The sequence below is a fragment of the Dipteris shenzhenensis genome, chromosome 25 (assembly GCF_047967505.1).
Source record: "Dipteris shenzhenensis isolate YYH24624 ecotype China chromosome 25, Dip_SZ_1.0, whole genome shotgun sequence".
In the NCBI taxonomy this organism is placed as follows: domain Eukaryota; kingdom Viridiplantae; phylum Streptophyta; class Polypodiopsida; order Gleicheniales; family Dipteridaceae; genus Dipteris; species Dipteris shenzhenensis.
In genome coordinates, this window is record NC_141620.1 from 20349690 (window position 1) to 20367883 (window position 18194).

General features: G+C 44.1%; 1 protein-coding gene across 2 annotated transcripts in view; it reads right to left on the reverse strand.

Moving 5' to 3' along the window:
- LOC147885579 (amino acid permease 3-like) overlaps positions 1-18194 on the reverse strand; it is a 59106-nt gene that overhangs the window by 9581 nt on the left and 31331 nt on the right. For both annotated transcript variants that reach the window (XM_087396577.1, XM_087396576.1), the window contains exons 3-6: positions 13070-13163; positions 12586-12800; positions 1952-2091; positions 1443-1670 (exon numbers count right to left, since the gene is read on the reverse strand). In XM_087396577.1, the coding sequence (XP_087252703.1) occupies positions 1443-1670; positions 1952-2091; positions 12586-12800; positions 13070-13163 (677 nt within the window). The remainder of the gene's footprint in view (positions 1-1442; positions 1671-1951; positions 2092-12585; positions 12801-13069; positions 13164-18194) is intronic.

Sequence of the window (18194 nt, forward strand, 5' to 3'; positions counted from 1 at the left end):
ATCAACTCCTTTTGACCTCCTTTAGGAATGAGTTTGATCATCCCCATGTTAATTCTCATATCTTGGCTCCCACGAGAGAGAGACTCTTCTCAAAGGCTTCATAGTATAGGGCCCCTTATATCCCAGAAGGAATGATAAAAACCAATTGGGAGACATCCTCTCCTGGAATTTTCCAGGGGGCCATAGTAGAGGCAGATTCCTTCAGTTCTTCCACAGAAATGGGTTTGTCCAAAAAGTCAGCATTAAACTTAGGGACTTTTAGACAAACTCAACTTCATTTTGCCCTGGCAATTAATTTTTCAGTATTAGTAATCTCCTATTCACCAAGAATCTTTATAAAGTGTTCTTGTACCTCTCTCACTATGTCTTTATCTACAAGAACCTCCCTATCGGGCCAAACCATTTTTGAATGTGCTCTTGGGCTGCTTTCTTTCTAAGGCTTTTAAAGATGTCCTCGGTGGGTCTAAAAGATTTTCCCGCCCACCGGTCTCGTTAAAAATCCGTGACCTGTGCAAGCATATCTACTCAACAATGAAAGTAACTACAATGGAAAAAGCATCCAATTCCATTTAGAAAAAGCAATTGATTTGAAAGAAAAAGTACAAGAACAAGGATTAGGCAGAGAGTGTTCATACAAAAAAGATTACGAATGTGTTGCATGAACACTCCCCTCTTTAGATTTATGAGGATCCACAAGGTGCAAGAGGATTAGGAGCCAAGGCCACACGTGAGACTTATATGCAACCCCTATCAATGTGAAATGATGTGGCTTCAATACAACTGTTGTATGACTGTACTACTGGTACATCGCATGTAGCCAAATGTACTCTGACCTCTAAAAAGCTTAGGTACATCTACCAATGGACCATTTTAACTTGCTTCACATCATCTCAGATGCCTTTCACGTTGACCTCCTTTCTCTCTGCATGTGACACTCCTTATCTAACTTTCTTCACAAAATTTCACTTAAATGCATGCAATGTTGGATCTTTTGTTTCATATGACATTATAATGATTTTTATTTTACTGCACAACGTCTTTGACAAAAAAAGCAAGGTTAAAATTTAAACTTTGAATGGCAACTACTCTAGAATACTTCCGACACTCCCAAAACATCTTCGATCCACTTTCAGCTGGGGGGTACAAGCATAGCAAGTAACAAATCTTATTGAATCACAAATGATCAATAGCTAATTGAGGTCATGTCAGGTCATGTCATAAATTGAGGTCATGTCATAATTAAGGTCATGCCTTGGTTGTTTTCCACCTCACTTTGAGGATGTTTTATTTATCCTCATGATTTCATGATGTATTCCGTGCTCTCGTGGGTTTTTTCTCTTACTTAATAGAAGTCTCTTTCTTGAAATTTTTTTTTAAAAAAAACCAATAAAAAGAAATGTAGCTCTCTGCTAAAACAATAAGAATGCACGTGGAATACTAACCTGGTATGCCCCAATCAAATGTACAGCAATACAAGCATTGGCAAAATCAACTAGCCAATAGGGGTTGTAGAACCCAAATCCTGTCAAAAAATTCCCAGGGGCATTGTTTCCAAAGGCAGCATACCCTACGCATCCTGAAAGCATGTAAAATACAGTTGTAATGGCAACTCCTAGAGATGTTGCCTTCTTCATGGTTCGGTTTTCTGGAGGAGGCGATTTTAATGTGTCCTGTACTCAAAGATGCAACACATGTATATTTACAACTCACAATTCAAAAATAATCCTGGGTACAGAAGGCTGAACGTGAAGATTGATTACATGACTATTTTGGATAGTTCAAATGTGCTATTAGAACACTGAAAGAATAGCCAAAATTACAAGTCACAAATCAACCTGTTTTATCAAACAGATTATAACAACACTCAACACATTATCTTCAACATCATGGGAGATTGATCCAACAAATATACACCATGCTCAGTGCAACGTCATCAGAAACTTGTCACTACCTGAATTTCAATAAGGATAATTGAGAAGGCATATGCAAATGCAATATCTCCCAGAGCTTGAAAACCCAGCCAAACCTTCTTAGACTTTGAAACATAGCCAATGCTAACGCCACTGAGTGTGCCATGCGAATGGCCAGGTTCTGCAAAGTCCATTGAAAAATCCATCAATGGATTGTAATTTCATGTTAAATCTAATTAAAGTTAAATTTTCTGTTTAGTCCAGAACAATCCCTTCACCGCCCACTAGATTTTCTTCCTGCTTTTTTTGTCATCAGTTTTACTTCTCTCAATTGATGTAAGGATTCTGGATGGTATCTTTTAACTAGAAACTGAGTAAAACATGAGCCATGTTTATGTAATTTATCGATGTGCTGACTTTTCAGGTAGGGTGATACGTATACAACACCACATAATAAAATTTAGAGAAACAGATTGAATGCAACATCCCCAAGAACTTGAAAAACACCCAAACCTTCTTACACTTTGAGACATATCAATGCTAACTCATCAATAGTGCCATATGAATGGCCAGGTCGTGCAAATTCAATTGAAAAATTAAACTAAATAATTGTAAATTCGTGTCTATCTTAACATAACAGAAAACATACGTTTACTCAACATTCTGCTCCCTGTTTTTGTCGGTAGTTATTACTCGTTTCATTTAAGAAAGATGGATTCTTGGGCCTGTAAACTAATATTTGAGTATATCACAAATAAGGTTATTTTTATTTTTGGATTCTCAGAGTGATCGGCATTAATAACATTGGAAAATAGATTTCTACTAGACACTAAAAGTTAATTACTTACAAGCTAACCCCTCTCCTTACAGGCTGCACCCTCCCCTCTCTCACCAACTTGGTGATATTTTGCTGCTCTCCTTGATCCATGCCATTGGACAGAGTTTAATGTAGAAACCAAGGAACATGCATAAGAGATTTATTTTCATTTGCTTATTTTGTTTTAGAAGATTATTAATTACTTTTTGACTTTTGGATTTCTTCCCTAGCCTTCCTAAGCAAAGACTAGGTCATTTAGAAAGGATAAAAGGGATCTCTAGGAGGAATTTTTGTTTTCAAGAAATGAACTTCTATTAAGTGTGACCAAAATATTCAGGATAATATTGTGTAAAAGCCTCATACAAAATATGATATCTCTCTATAGTGTCCATGAAAGTGTGTATACGATATCTCTCTATATCCCTAAGAGTGACTAAGAGGCATGACTCTCAGTCCCATCTAAAGCCTTTGTGCATTTGGATCTCAATAAGTATGGGAATGATGTCGTCCAAGCTGATCCTATAGAAGGTGAATGCGGTTTGTGCAAAGACACAGGCACCGCATATAGAACAATCAGCTGAGAGACTCCTATGGCGATAATCCAAATCAGCTCCCTCGTAGAAGATATGAAGACTTGATAGTGTCAACCAGGCCATAGATCCCAAGTAATGCAACATCCTGCCAAGCAAGTTGCAATGCATGTCAGATATTTGGGCCTCGTTGCAACCCCAAATGCAATGCTGAATGAACTCTAAAGCTGTAAAGCATTGCGGGCATCGAGGATTCGCACCAAAATTCTATCTCCAAGTCTTGACTAGGAGTCCAAAATGCTAGAAGAGCCATGAAAAAATAGAAATACCTTCGAGTTGGGGTGATGCTGATCTTCCGGCTCAATGCCCCCCCCCCGGAAATGCATCATGCATGGCATAAACAAAAAAGTCACCCAGAATGGGTCAACAGAAAACCTCAGTACAAACTGGAAAGACAGTTGGAAGTGCCACCTCAGTCCTGCTATAGACTCTCAAAAGAAGGGATAGCCCCTCCATTCTTTGAGAAAATATTCCTCCTAGCACAGGCACCCGGGAAGAGTTTTTCACTGGATTTGAAATGTTACTATGTTTTGCATTTTCATGGAGGTTTTGGGATGGACATTTCTCTCCCACCTTTGTTGTAGTACGATGTCATTTTGAATGGAATATATTATTGTTTTATGTTCAAAACATATCTTTTTCGTTAGTGCCCTATGCAAAAATTAGTTTCTACAAAAGTATGTAAAATTTTTGCTATGGAGTCCAAAGGAAGATGGGGAATCTCAAGAACTCTGCGATAACTCCGAAATATTGAAAATTGGAGTCACGGAGAGAGAGTTATGGGGTTTTCTTCCCGTGTGTAAGATGTGATCCCTTGGGGGGAGAGTGCTTGAGTTTCTACAGTAACGATAAGTGTAATAAGATTGAGGAGGGAAGTGTCTAGATGTTTGGGTGTCGATAGAGGGGATTTCTCTAGAGAGAGAGAGAAGGAAGTGCTCTCGTGGTCTTGGAAAAATACATGAAAGAAAGACATGATGTACAGGGTTTGGAATGAGTAGAATGAGGCTTTTGTTGCTTTTTATGGAGGGGGCTATTCATAGCGTCATGCTATTTATAGTGAGGTTTCCTTCTATATAGAGGACGGCCAGTACTATTGTGGCAACTCAATTGAGTGCTCCTCAACTGACAATGGGGCTTGGACGTGAGGCTAACACTCTAGCCATCTACATGGCGGATCATAGGATCATGTACCAAAGGTCTTCGGGATGGGCTCAAGTGATATGGGATGCTTGGGTGAGATACGGGCCTATGGATGAGTCAAGCTGTAGACCACGTGCTCGTGGGTGGACGGGAGAATCGAGATTGCGTGCACTTGTTTCTGATCGATTGGGATCAAGATTATTGTTAGTGCAGATCTTGTAGGGTCATGTCAGTGAGGGCCTTTGTTGTGGGTGTGTCCGCCGTCCCCTGTGAGGCTAGTCTAGTGTAGGGTTGGGGCATGTGCATATGCCGTCCCCTGTGAGGCTAGTCTAGTGTAGGGTTGGGGCATGTGCATATGCCAAATGGATCAGGGCTTGTTTGAGGACGATGTACTGCTAGCTTGGCAGCCCACTAGAGGCACATTATAGGCGGGTATTCCTAGGAGGGGTGCTGGACAGATCGTGGTTGTGTAGGGCCTCTTTGTGGTTTGCTTGGTGCCGTGATGAAATGCTCTTTGGAGGTGTCCTAGGTAGGCCTATTGAGGGGGATAGTCAGGCCACCATGTGGGGCAGCATACCCAACCTGCTTGTTGCATTACCAAGTCCCTGCAGGCGGGTGCTTAGCTGAGGTGGGCCGACATGCTAGTCGGGGAAGCCCCTTTTATGGCTGTGTGAGAACCCCTTGTGGGGCAGATCTAGGTGGCCCATATAGGTCAGGAGTCGGCCCCCTAGAGGCAAGCAATCAGCCCCCGTCTAGGGCATGTGGTCGGTCCACCTAGAGCAGGGAGTCGGCCTGCTTACATCAGCCGACTGAAAGGCATGGAGTGCCTATTTACAGGCCCCCTCCTCACTTGTGGTGGTCACAGTGGAGGTTTACTCTAGCTGTTTAGGTGGTTTTCCTGGGATCAATTGTAGTGTCTCCTTCTCTTTCTTTCTCTCTCCTTCAGTTCAGTTTGTGGTCTGGTTTGCTTTCTCCTTTTTTGTTAAGTATCCACTGTACTTCTCACGGCTGCTCCAGGGGGAACAGGTTTGAGATTACCAGATCAGTCCGTCAGGGATGCCCCTTAGCTCCCTTTTTATTCCTTTTTGTGGCTGAGGCTATGAGCTATTACATTAGAGCTCAAGCTGGGATTGTAGGGCTCAGGTTTCCTCTCAGGCAGGAGGATGGGGGCAAATTTCCACAACGATTCATCGGGGAAATCCATCAATTTGCTCAGCTCAAGCCTTGTATGGTTTTGACGCTCTAGTTGAGCATCTTGAAAGAAATCACAGAGGACTCAAGGTAGCCTTTAAAGAGCCGCACCTTAGTGGCAAACAATCAAGTCGCCAAGGTTGAAGCCCAAGACCACAGATGGGAGCTACCACCAATAGCAGCCAACTGAAGCAAGCCAATATAGAAACTCCGTGCTGTGACACCAAAAACCAACAAAGCACACAAATGTGATGAAGAAAGACATAGTCCCATCATCTAAACGAATTCAAAATATTCAAGCCACGAGAACCACACCAACAAGACTTTGAGAAACAATAGCAACCGGCATTCTAGCAATTCACAATAATGCAACGTCCAAGAAACTACAAGAGATTACAAAGATATGGTGTTGTAGGCATAAAGTCAACCCTTTGGTTGACCAGTAGTACTTGGGTACTACATATACCAAGTACTTGTATTGTTTCATTTGAACATTTCTATTGGAGCTTTCTTATGTGTGCACTCTTGCTCACTTGTGTTCACAACTTGTCTCCACTTTGTTCCTACATTTGGTATCAGAGCGCTTCCGTCTTTAGAGCCCATTCCCACGCTTGCTTCCAGACTCCTGCAAGCTTGGTGCTCCAGTGCGCGTTTGTGGTTCTCACATTCAGCTCTCAAGCTTTCGTTTGAGGTAGCTCCAACAGTCCAGCGGCTGTTTTTTGATCTTTTGAGGTCCGATTTTAATGTTTTGCAAAATTTTTGAGCTACCCGCATACAAACAAGACTGTCCCGCACCATTTCAGGCAGGGGAAAAAAATTATTATATTTTTTTTGTCCGTACGGATCTGTCTGTACAGTTGCGCGACAATGCCGCGAGTTCGTACGACTTGTCGGAACCTAATTTCGAGCCCATACGACTTGTTAGAAGGCGGTTTGAGCAATTTCGACTGTTTTTGGCCGTTTTTGCTCAGATCTGGACCTTTTTCAGCTCCAGTCTCTACCGGGTGTGTTCCAGCAGCTCCAAGCTCTTCTCTACACATGTGTTGTATTCAGAAGTACTCCTGACAGCTTCATTTAGCTCCAACCAGCTCACTTCAGCTCCTTTGTCATCTCCAGCTTGCCCACATAGTCAGTGGACTGTTTTGCAGGTGGTTCGGGCCAAGTTGCACTTCCAGTAAGTGTTTTGAGCTGTGTATTTCACTTCAGGACTGTTTTGGCAGCCCATACTCTGGCACTCTCAGGTGCATTTGGAGATACTCTACATTGTTGGGTACATTTGCAGTTACTTTTATAGTTGTGGATGCTTTTGAGCTCCATTGGATGCATTTGAGCACTCGTGGGTGCGCTCTTTCAGATTTACGTTGTGCATTTTAAGTTTGGGATTGCACTTCAGATTGCAGTGATTGGTTTATGCCATTTTTGCAGTGATTGCATTGTGCAGTCAGTGGCATTTCAGAGCAGCTAGTCTTACTTAGCATTTGCAACAAGCATTTGTTTGGGATTTGTAGGCACATTTGCAGCCAGTTGCACTTTTGGGACTTGCAGTTCTTTTTGCAAGTACATTTGCAGCTTGTGGGTATCCCATTTTGCATCATGTCGACTCTTTCAAACAGTTTTGGCAATTTGTCCGAGGGTGATAAGCTGGATGGACAAACTATGCCTTGTGGTCATTCATGCTTAAGAACATCTTGGTTGGTAAGGGCTTATGGGATATTGTTAGTGGGGATGAGGTGAGGCCAACAAGCTCATCTACATCCAGCACAGCTTCTTCGGGTTAGACTACAGGCAGACATCAAATTGCTACAGGCCCTCCTGCTAGTCCCATAGCATAGACGGAGGAGCAGAAGAAGTTTGACTGCCGTAGTGCCCAAGCGATGTTTTTGATTGCCACAAATGTGAAGAGGCACATTATGACGACTATCAAGTTGTGCAAGGATGCAAAGGCAGCATGGGAAAGATTGGCAAACATGTATCATGTTAAGAATGAGGCAAGGGCCATTGCCTTGACAAATCAGCTCAAGGATCTCGAGATGCAATCCAGATTTGAGGCAAAATCTGATTTCAGTTTTGCCCATGATCGACATATGTTGGTCGAATTTCAGGATAACCAATGCAGGATCAAGGATCCAAAGAAAGGGTATGAGGTTGTAGCAACAGGCACATATGACAGAGGCTTATACAAGCTTGATGCTCAGCCTTATGATCATTGTCCTACTTGTATAACAATAATATGACTTAGGGAATGCCAAAATTACAGCAACCAGCAAATGAAATGTGTGAGGGGTGTGCACTTAGCGAATTGCATCGCTTTCCATTCAGTAAACAAGGCAAGAATTGGGTCAAGGCAACCAGACTGTTGCAGATAGTGCACAGTGATGTATGTGGCCCCATGACTATTCCCACGCATAGAGGAGCAAGGTACTTTGTGACCTTTATAGATGACTTCTTCAGGTTCACATGGCTTTTTCTCATGAAGTATTGGTTTCAAGAGTTCAAAGCTATGGCTGAGAACCAAAAAATTTCTAGAATTGGAACACTTGACTCAGATAGAGGGGGAGAGTACATGTCATATGCATTCCAGAGATTTTTCCAGGGATTTTTGAAGCAACATGAGATTAAACATCACTTGACCTGCCCTTACACACCACAGCATAATCCACTCTCTGAGAGAAAGAATCGTACTCTCATGGAGATGACGAGATGCATGCTGAAATTCAAGAGAGTCTCAAAGGCTTTTTGGGGAGAAGCAGTTGTGACAGCCACTTATATTCAGAACAGATGCCCTACCAAAGCTTTGGTTAATGTGACTCCATTTGAGGCTTTGTATGGCTTTAAGCCAAAGGTTAGTCATTTCAGAGTTTTTGGCTCAGTGGCATATGCTTTGGTTCCAGATGCACATCAGACAAAGCTTGATGGCAAGAGTATCAAATGCATTTCTACTTCTCATAGTTCAAATGGCTTGCCACATGTTGAAAATGGCTCTCCCTCAAATGTTTCAGATTTGGAAACCTTGAAGAGATGAGCTGTTGCTCCTCCCCGTGAGCTACTGCCCCCCCCTCTCCCTCTCTCAGCCAGCCCCCTCTCCCTCTCCCTCTCCCTCGCTGCCCCCCCTCACTGCTCCTCCTCTACCTCCCCTCTCGCCAGCCCCTCTCCCTCCTCCCTCACCCTCCCTCTCCCCTTCCTCCTCCCCGCCCTCCCTCTCCCCCCCCGCTGCCCCCTACCTCTCCCTCCCTGCTGCCCCTACCTCTCCCTCCCCGCCCTACCTCTCCCCCACCCGTCAGCCCCCCCGCCCCCCTTCTCCTCCCCTGTCCCCTCCCCCGTCATCCCTCTCCCCCCCCCGCTGCCCCCCTCCCTGCTGCCCCCTTCTCCTCCGCCCTCCCTCTCCCCTGCCAGCCCCCCCATCCCCTTCTCCTCCCCTGCCCCCCTCCCTCGCCCTCCCTCTCCCCCCCCGCTGCTCTCCCCCTCCCCGTTGCTCCCTTCTCCTCCGCCCTCCCTCTCCCCCGCCCCCTTCTCCTCCCCCGCCCCCCTCCCTCCCCCTCCCTCTCCCCCCCCCGCTGCTCTCCCCCCCAAGGAGACCCAAAAAAAAAAAAAAAAAAAAAGAGTTAAAAAAAAAAAACCTCCTCCCTCTCCCTGCCCGCCCCCTTCCTTCCTAACTCAGCTCCCCACGCCTCCCCCTCAGCCTACCTCCGTTTCCCCCTTTAGTCTATCCTCTCCTTCCCTTCCCCTCTCTTCTACCCTCTCTTTCTCCTTCTTCCTGCGCTTGCGTTCAGGGCGTCTTGGGCAGTAGTTTCACGAACGGAGCTTTTTCAGTTTTGGAATCGGCCTTTTCACATCGATTGGCGAATGGATCCACATTTAGCCAATCTCCGTCCACCTCCACCGGCTGCGAGAACTGTCATTTTTTTAGAAGACGAGTTGCAGCAGCTCAAGAAAGATGTGGAATTAGAGGGCTCCACATCACTTTTTGCCCGCATCTTTGGGTCACACCCTTCGAGATCATAGGCTAGAGACTGGATGTTGGCGGCGTTACCAAGAGACCTCGCCCCACACCTCAGGGATATTCGACTTTTGGGACGTGGATTCTTCCAAGTGGTTTTCGACTCCCACGAGTCCACAGCCCTTGTTCTCAAAGCTAATTCCCTGGCTTTGGGTTTGAGGAGGATCTTTCTTTTACCCTACACCTTGGGCTTCGATCCTGTCGAGGAGGACAGGTAGGTCACATCACTGGTCATTAGATTTCCTGGTCTTCCTCAGGTCTACCATCGCGTGCTTGCCACTATCAGAGCCACATTTGGACTGGTCACTGACATCCCCTCCCTTCCTGGCATGCCTTCTTCCTCGGCAGAGGTAGTCAGTGCAGACAGGGTGCCTCGTGTTAGGGTCATTGTCTCTGACCCTAACATCTCAGATGACCACATTATGCTTCAGCGTCCAGACGGCTCTCTCTTTCGACAGAGAGTCGAGATTTTAGGTAGACAGGACTAGTGCAGGATTCGCAGGACCCTTGGGCACTTTGCTAGAGAGTGCCCAAGGAAGAGAAAAAGACCCAAGAGGTCTTCTAGTGCGGCTCCTTCACGTACTACCACGACTGCACCTCCCCAGCACCCTATACCACGCACTCCAGGACCACCAAGAGCAATAGGACGCCCTGCTTCGTGCACCCCAAGATCACCAGGGACAGCAGGGCGCCAATGCCCGCAGCACACCCAGTACCACGATGGAGAGCTATCAGAGCGGCTCTCTTACCTCAGGAGGAGACTTTTGATCCTGTTCAGACAGACGCCCTCCAGACTCTAGAGGTGGATGTTGCTGCAGCCCCAGACACTACAGTTCCACACATCAGGAGGGGCCTTTAGATCCACTAGCCCCAGTCACTTTGGTTTCTGACCCCTTGGTTTCTGACCACGAGGGGGCTACAGGTACTTCTTCCCCGCAGACTGTTCCTGCCACAGCCAAGACAACCGAGAAAGTGCAGGCGCATATGAGTGATGGAAGCTGAAAATGAGCCTCAGAGCTTCAAGGATGCTCAGCATAATCCGGCATGGCAAAAAGCTATGGAAGCTGAGATTAAATCCATTGAGAAGAATGCCACATGGGACTTGGTTGATGCACCCATTGGGAAAAATGTGGTTGGCACGAAATGGATTTATCAGGTGAAATACCATTTAGATGGCACAGTTGAGAAATACAAAACCCGTTTAGTTGCCAAGGAGTATGCACAAGAGGAAGGGATAGATTATGAGGAGACTTTTGCTCCAGTGGCCAAGATGACCACCATTCATTCTGTCATCTCTCTTGTTGCGTTTTATGGTTGGTCAGTGTACTAGATGGATGCCAAGACCGCTTTCCTCAATGGAGATCTTATAGAGGAGGTCTATGTACATCAACCCCAAGGTTTTGAGGTGAAGGGACAAGATCTAAAGCTGAGTGGTTTCACCGACTCAGATTGGTTTAGGGGACATTGATGACAAACAGTCCAGTATTGGCTATTGCTTCTCATTGGGTTCAGCCTGTATCTCATGGCTCAGTAAGAAGCAAGAGTGAGTCTCTCTTTCTTCCAAGGAAGCATAGTACAAAGCTGCAAATTCAAGCACTACTGAGTTAATGTGGTTAAGGAAGCTTTTGCATGCCTTGCATCATGCACAGGATGGCGAAGCAAACTCTATGTTCTGTGACAACTAGAGTTGCATTGCCATAGCCAACAATCCTATCTTTCATGCTCGCATGAAATACATTGAAAATCATTATCATTATTATGGGATTGTATTTCTGATGGCTTCATTGATCTCATCTATTGTTCATCTGAGGACGATATGGCGGATATCTTTACCAAAGCCCTGTCAACAGATCTTTTCCTATGACATCGTCATGGCTTGGGGATGAAAGACAATGTCAAGGGGGGTTGTGAAGCGATTCACAATGACTCTGTGCAACCATGGTACTTTAGGTACTGCAGGGTACACCTGAGACGTTTCAAGGGTACTTTCAGCCATATCTTTGAGGGAGGATTTGTAAGAGATTACAAAGATATGGTGTTGTAGGATAAAGTCAACCCTATGGTTGACCAATGGTACTTGGGTACTATATATACCAAGTACTTGTATTGTTTCATTTGAACATTTCTATTGGAGCTTTCTTGTGTGTGCAATCTTGCTCACTTGTGTTCACAACCTGTCTCCACTTTGTTCCTACAGAAACTGTAAAGGTTTACAACCACAAAATCAAGCTTTCGCCAGAGTGGGGATGAAATTGTGCTATCAAGATGGGGATGATAACAACAGAATCATGTTGGGCCCCACAACATAAGCTCTATTATGGAACATCAACCTTTTGATGCAGAAATGATACACACAGATACAAAAACACATTTTTTGGTGAAATCCATGTATCTTTATATTAAAAAGAGGCTGTCCCCACAGTGGGGATCAGCAAATAAGATTTCATTGTAGGACATGTAGACAGTGTACTCTATCTGACGAACAACCAGGCAATCATAAAAGGATTGCCTGAGTGACATCTGTAGTAGAACATGGAAGAAGTAGGCTCGTGAAATACTCTGTGATTCCTGTCTTTCCATAGCCCAAGTGCCCACTATAGAACCCACATGAAAAATAGATCAAACTCCGCTTGCTGTGGGAGAATGCCAAAGTCCAAAAAAGCTTGCCAAAGGAAGCCGTTGGAATGCGAGCCTGGAGGTGCTGCTGAAGAAATAGCAGGAAATCACGAGTCTATCTCTCTCTCTCACACACACACGCACATAGAGAGAGAGAGAGAGAGAGAGAGAGAGAGAGAGTGTGTGTGTGTCTAGCCTTAAAAGGTGGTGGAAGATGAAAGATTTTTTAATTATACTAGTTATTAACAAAAACCATGTAGTACATAATGTTGGCAAGTCCAACTTTTGGAACTGTAGCAAAAGGATAGAATTATAATCTTCTACCTATAGCTTTGCCAATACCAAGGCCCACTCCAATTGATGAATAAGACAATGACATGACACCTGCAACTATAGATAACCACCACAGCTTATTAAAATCTGGAATCTGAGAAAGAATGATCTGTACTGCTCCAAACAATATCATGTATGGGTTGTTAGAGATATGGCATGGCATTTTTTCTCCTTCTCGATGGAAACAGTTTGACCGGTGAATGGCACTGCATACAGAAAGAAGGAAAAATATTATGGGCCAAGTGCTTCTAATGGCAGTTCACAATATGGGAAAAAATTAGGGACAGATTCCACTTTCTAGGTTCATCCCCTTACAACATGCACATTCCAGCACACAGGTATCTCAAGCTGAGATTCCTCTTACAATAATCTAGAGATATGTGCTGAAACAAAGTTCAAAAATCAATTATACATTTCATATTATGCAAGACCTATCTCTAGGCTGGCACATGCAACACTTCAGTCAATAACTTACACCATGCTTGTTGAGGTAGTAATCGTATAGCCAATTGCAACCCCAACAAGATTGCTATATTGCACTAGTCCACAAAGCCATACTTGAAGACCTCCTGTCAAAATAAATAATAGATATTTAGACCAAGATGTTTGCATAGAGGGATTTCCAGTTTTGGCAAGAAAATCATAGACTTTTGAATTTAAAAAACGTACTCATGGCCCCTAACTACCAAGGTTTTAAAGGTATAGATGTGTCTAATGTCAACATCCAAGCTCTAAAAAATCTTTTGTTGTAACAGTTATTAGACCCTCATTAGCCCCATTAGAAACTCAATCAATGCTAGTACTATACACAGTGAAACTTTCCTTGAACCAATTTGCAGCTCCACAACTAGAATTGCAGCGATTCTGAGTGCTCAGCACTTTAAATACAACTTCTAAAAGTGGCTGGAAACTTCAAACAGCAAGGGAAACTCTACGATGGGGCTGGGACAGAAATCACAATAGAGGGGGAGAGAGAGAGAGAGGGGGGGGGGTGCACCCACGTAGGTATTTATTGCAATAGAAAACTATTGCAATTATGCAATAGAAAACTATTGCAAGAGCTGGGTACAAATTGTCATTCTAAGAGAGCACTGTTATGCTCTAGTCGGGATAGCATGACCTCGGATAGATCGGTGGGCATTTTCTCTTAGATGACCAACTTTTGTAATAGTTAATGTGCGTAATTGAAATGGTCAAGAGAAGTAACTGCCAAGGTCCTAGGTGAGGGCGGAATGGCATTGACTAGATAGTTCTGAGTGCTAAGGCCCTAGGTGCACCTAAATGTGCAATAATGCCAAGGGGCAAGTGGTTTTTAATGTGCCCCAAGAGAGGGGTAAAAAGGTGCACCAAGTGGAGAGGCTAAATTGATGACATTTGGCAAGGAGAACTATCTAGGGAATTGAGGGTTTCATGGATAGGTATGAATGAAATAACGTATGGATCTGACGATTTACTATCCTTTGAGAAAGGCTGGGTGGAATAACAGATAGCCACCGCCCGGGACTGTTTCAACGACGTAGAAGAGGTTCAGGTTACAGATAGAATCGTGGATAGATAAAAATGTTGACATTTTGGTATCAGAGCATGGTTAGAAAATAAAAGGGCAAGTGGCCAGTCATGATGTCATTGTGTTATTTGACTCGGCCTCAACTCACAATGTGATTAACTCCAAGCTTGTGAAGAGGCTGAAATTAAAGACAAGTCCATCTGACTATGCGTATACAGTCAGGATGGCAGATGGAAGTTCAACGGAAGTATGGGACCAAAGGGTTACCCAGTTGGAACTTCGGATTTAGGACTATGCTGAGAAGCTTGATTTTGAAATGACCAAGCTTGCTCATGCAGATATAGCCCTGGGTATGGCGTGGCATTCTAGGAAGAATCCAGCCATTGATTGGAAAAAGCACGTATATCAATTCAAGATGAATGATGTGCTTTATGTCTTGCGAGGTGAAAAAGATATACCGCAGGGACCGTTGGTTTCCGTGATGGAAATCAGAAAAGCTCAAGTAGAGTTTTTATTCCTTTGCATAGCATCGGTAGAGCCGGTGGATGAGTCTTCGGCTAGCACTGATGTTACGCAAAGTGGTGAGATGGCCAAGCTGGCTAATCTTATAATAGATGAGTTCTCTGAATGTTTTAGGGATGAACTACCTTATGGGTTACCTCCAGAGCGGAAAGTTCAACATAAGATTGAACTGATCCCGGGGGCAGAACCCGTAAATAGACCTCCCTATAGAATGAGTTTTGCTGAAGAAGCGGAGGTGCGTAGACAACTGGAAGAATACCTCAAGTTGGGGCAGATTCAACCAAGTTTCTCACCTTTTGCTTCGCCAGTGATATTAAAGAGGAAAAAGGATGATACGTTTCGCTTTTGTATAGATTACAGAGCATTGAATAATATCACTGCTAAGCACAGGTATCCGATGGCTCGGATTGATGATTTGCTAGATGCATTACATGGAGCCGTGATTTTCAGCAAGATAGATCTTAAGTGCGGCTACCATCAGATCCGGATTAGAGCCGAGGATGTGCACAAAACCGCTTTCAGGAGCAGGTTTGGTCATTATGAGTTTTTGGTAATGCCCTTCGGACTTACCAATGCTCCAGCGACCTTCGTCATGCTTATGAACGATTTACTACGTCCGTATATCGGAAAGTTCGTAGTACATTTTATTGACGACATCCTAATATTCAGTAAAAGTGTTACTGAGCATCGTGAACACTTAAGGATAGTGTTCAGTACTTTGAGGAAACCCAGTCTTTATGTGAATAAAAAGAAAACTATACTGTGTATTGTTAGGCTTGAGTATTTAGGGTTCATAATTACTCCACAGGGGGTAGAAATGGATCCGAAGAAAGTGGCTGCGATACTAACATGGCCAATCCCTCAGAGTCTGACCGCGTTGCGATCATTCTTGGGATTTGTCCAGTTTTATAGAAGGCATATCAAAGGATATTCCAGAATAGCATCGCTATTGACTGATCTGACCTCAGATAAAGTACCTCTTATTTGGGGACAGAATCAACAAGAAAGTTTTAACACTATAAAACAAGCTGTGGTCTCAGGACCGGTGTTAAAAATAGTTGATCCCCAGAAACCGTTGTTCCCAGAAACCGATGCAAGTGGCATTGCGGTAGGAGCAGTCCTCCTTCAAGAGGGAAGGCCAGTAGCCTTTGAAAGCAAGAAGCTTTCTCCCTCTCAAAGGAATTGGCCAACTCATGAATTGGAGTTGTATGCTGTTATCCATGCTTTGAAAACATGGAGGCATTATCTGTATGGTTCAGAGCTTTATGTGGATGTAGATCATGATACTCTGAAACATTTTTGTAAACAACCTGACTTGAGGGGCCGCCAAGCTAGGTGGGCAGAGCTCATGCAGGAGTTTAATCTAACGATTCGGTACCGAAGAGGAAAAGATAATAAGGTGGCTGATGCGTTGTCTCGCATTATGCACAACCTGAGTTTCACGGTATTAGAGAGTACTCTAATGACCGAGATCAGAGAAACTCAAAAAGTGGACCAGTTTGTCCAGAGCTTATGGCCTAAGGCTCATGTGTTAAAACCCGGGGAAAGTGTAAAGGATGACCTGGCATCTACAAAACGCTAAACTTATGCAAGATATACCATAAGGGATGGTATGCTAGTTAGAAATGGCAAGGTTGTAGTACCTGGTCAGAATGATCTCAGGCAGAGAGTCATTCGACAATGCCATGATAGCCCGTGTGCGGGACATCCAGGTGTCAAGAAGACATATGATCTCGTGAAGCGAGATTTCTTTTGGCCAAAGATGAAAAAGCATATTCATGAATATGTGACACGGTGTTTCTCGTGTCAGGTAAGCAAGGCCGAGCGGGTGAAGCCACCCGGACTTTTACAGCCCTTGGAAGTACCACTAAGTAAGTGGGAGAGCATTTCCATGGACTTTATTGTAGGGCTACCTGCAACACAAGGAGGATATAATTCTATCCTTGTGGTGGTTGATCGTCTAACCAAGATGGCTCACTTCATTCCGACTAGAGAGTCTGTTAGTGCCCCGCAAGTGGCGGATTTGTTTATTAGACATATATTTCGTCTGCATGGATTGCCTAGATCCATAGTGTCAGACAGAGATGTTAGATTTACCGGTCATTTTTGGACAGCGGTATTTGAGACACTAAGGACTGAGTTGGGAATGAGTAGTGGGGATCATCCTGAGACGGATGGTTAGACGGAGAGAGTCAACCAAACTTTAAAGGATATGCTGAGGGCATATGTGTCATTGAGGCAACATACATGGGACAAGTGGTTGCCATTGTTGGAGTTTGCCTACAATGATAGAAAACATTCATCTACCGGGTTCAGTCCGTTTGAGCTGAACTATGGTTATAGACCAGCCAATCCGACTATAGTTGGAGTACCTCAGAAAGTGCCTAGTGCCACGAACTTTGTAGTTCAGATGCGGGAGATGTTAGCACTTGCGAGAGCTAATATCCATCAGGCTATGGATAGAGCCAAGGTGTATGCGGATGAAAATCGGTCTATAAGAGTATTTGAAGAAGGAGAAAAAGTTTTTCTCAGAATTCCTTCGCACTCGAAGTCGTTGACTTCAGGAGAGTGTGCTAAGTTATCACCTCGATACTATGGGCCGTGGTTAATTCTAAAGAGAATAGGCAGTGTAGCCTATAAATTAGAATTGCCACAGGGGTGTAAGGTGCACCCGGTTTTTCATGTTTCGCGCTTAAAGAAATTTTTGCATACAGGTGACTCACTAATCGAAGGTGTGGTTTTGTTTCAGGAGATAGAGGATATTGCAAAGCGTCAACCAACAAGAATCCTGGACCGAGGAACAATGCAGATACGAAATCGGAAGATACCCACGGTGTTGGTTGCATGGCATGGTCAGCCTCTATCGGAAGCTACCTGGGAATCCGTATACCAGTTACGGAGAGCTTTCCCAGATTTCATCATCGAGGATGCTGATGCTTGAAGAGGGAAGGAATGTTATGCTCTAGTCGGGATAGCATGACCTCGGATAGATCGGTGGGCATTTTCTCTTAGATGACCAACTTTTGTAATAGTTAATGTGTGTAATTGAAATGGTCAAGAGAAGTAACTGCCAAGGTCCTAGGTGAGGGCGGAATGGCATTGACTAGATAGTTCTGAGTGCTAAGGCCTAGGTGCACCTAAATGTGCAATAATGCCAAGGGGCAAGTGGTTTTTAATGTGCCCCAAGAGAGGGGTAAAAAGGTGCACCAAGTGGAGAGGTTAAATTGATGACATTTGGCAAGGAGAACTATCTAGGGAATTGAGGGTCTCATGGATAGGTATGAATGAAATAACGTATGGATCTGACGATTTACTATCCTTTGAGAAAGGCTGGGTGGAATAACAGATAGCCACCGCCCGGGACTGTTTCAACGACGTAGAAGAGGTTCAAGTTACAGATAGAATCGTGGATAGATAAAAATGTTGACAAGCACAGAGGCTCTGAATTTATAGACAAGGGCAGGCAGCTGGAAAGCGTATGCTTGATAAAGCTGGCACTGCTTTTTAAAGAGCTGGACATTTCTGGCCTAGAATATGCCAGCTTTCTAAAAATTGAGTTCTCTTGGGTTTT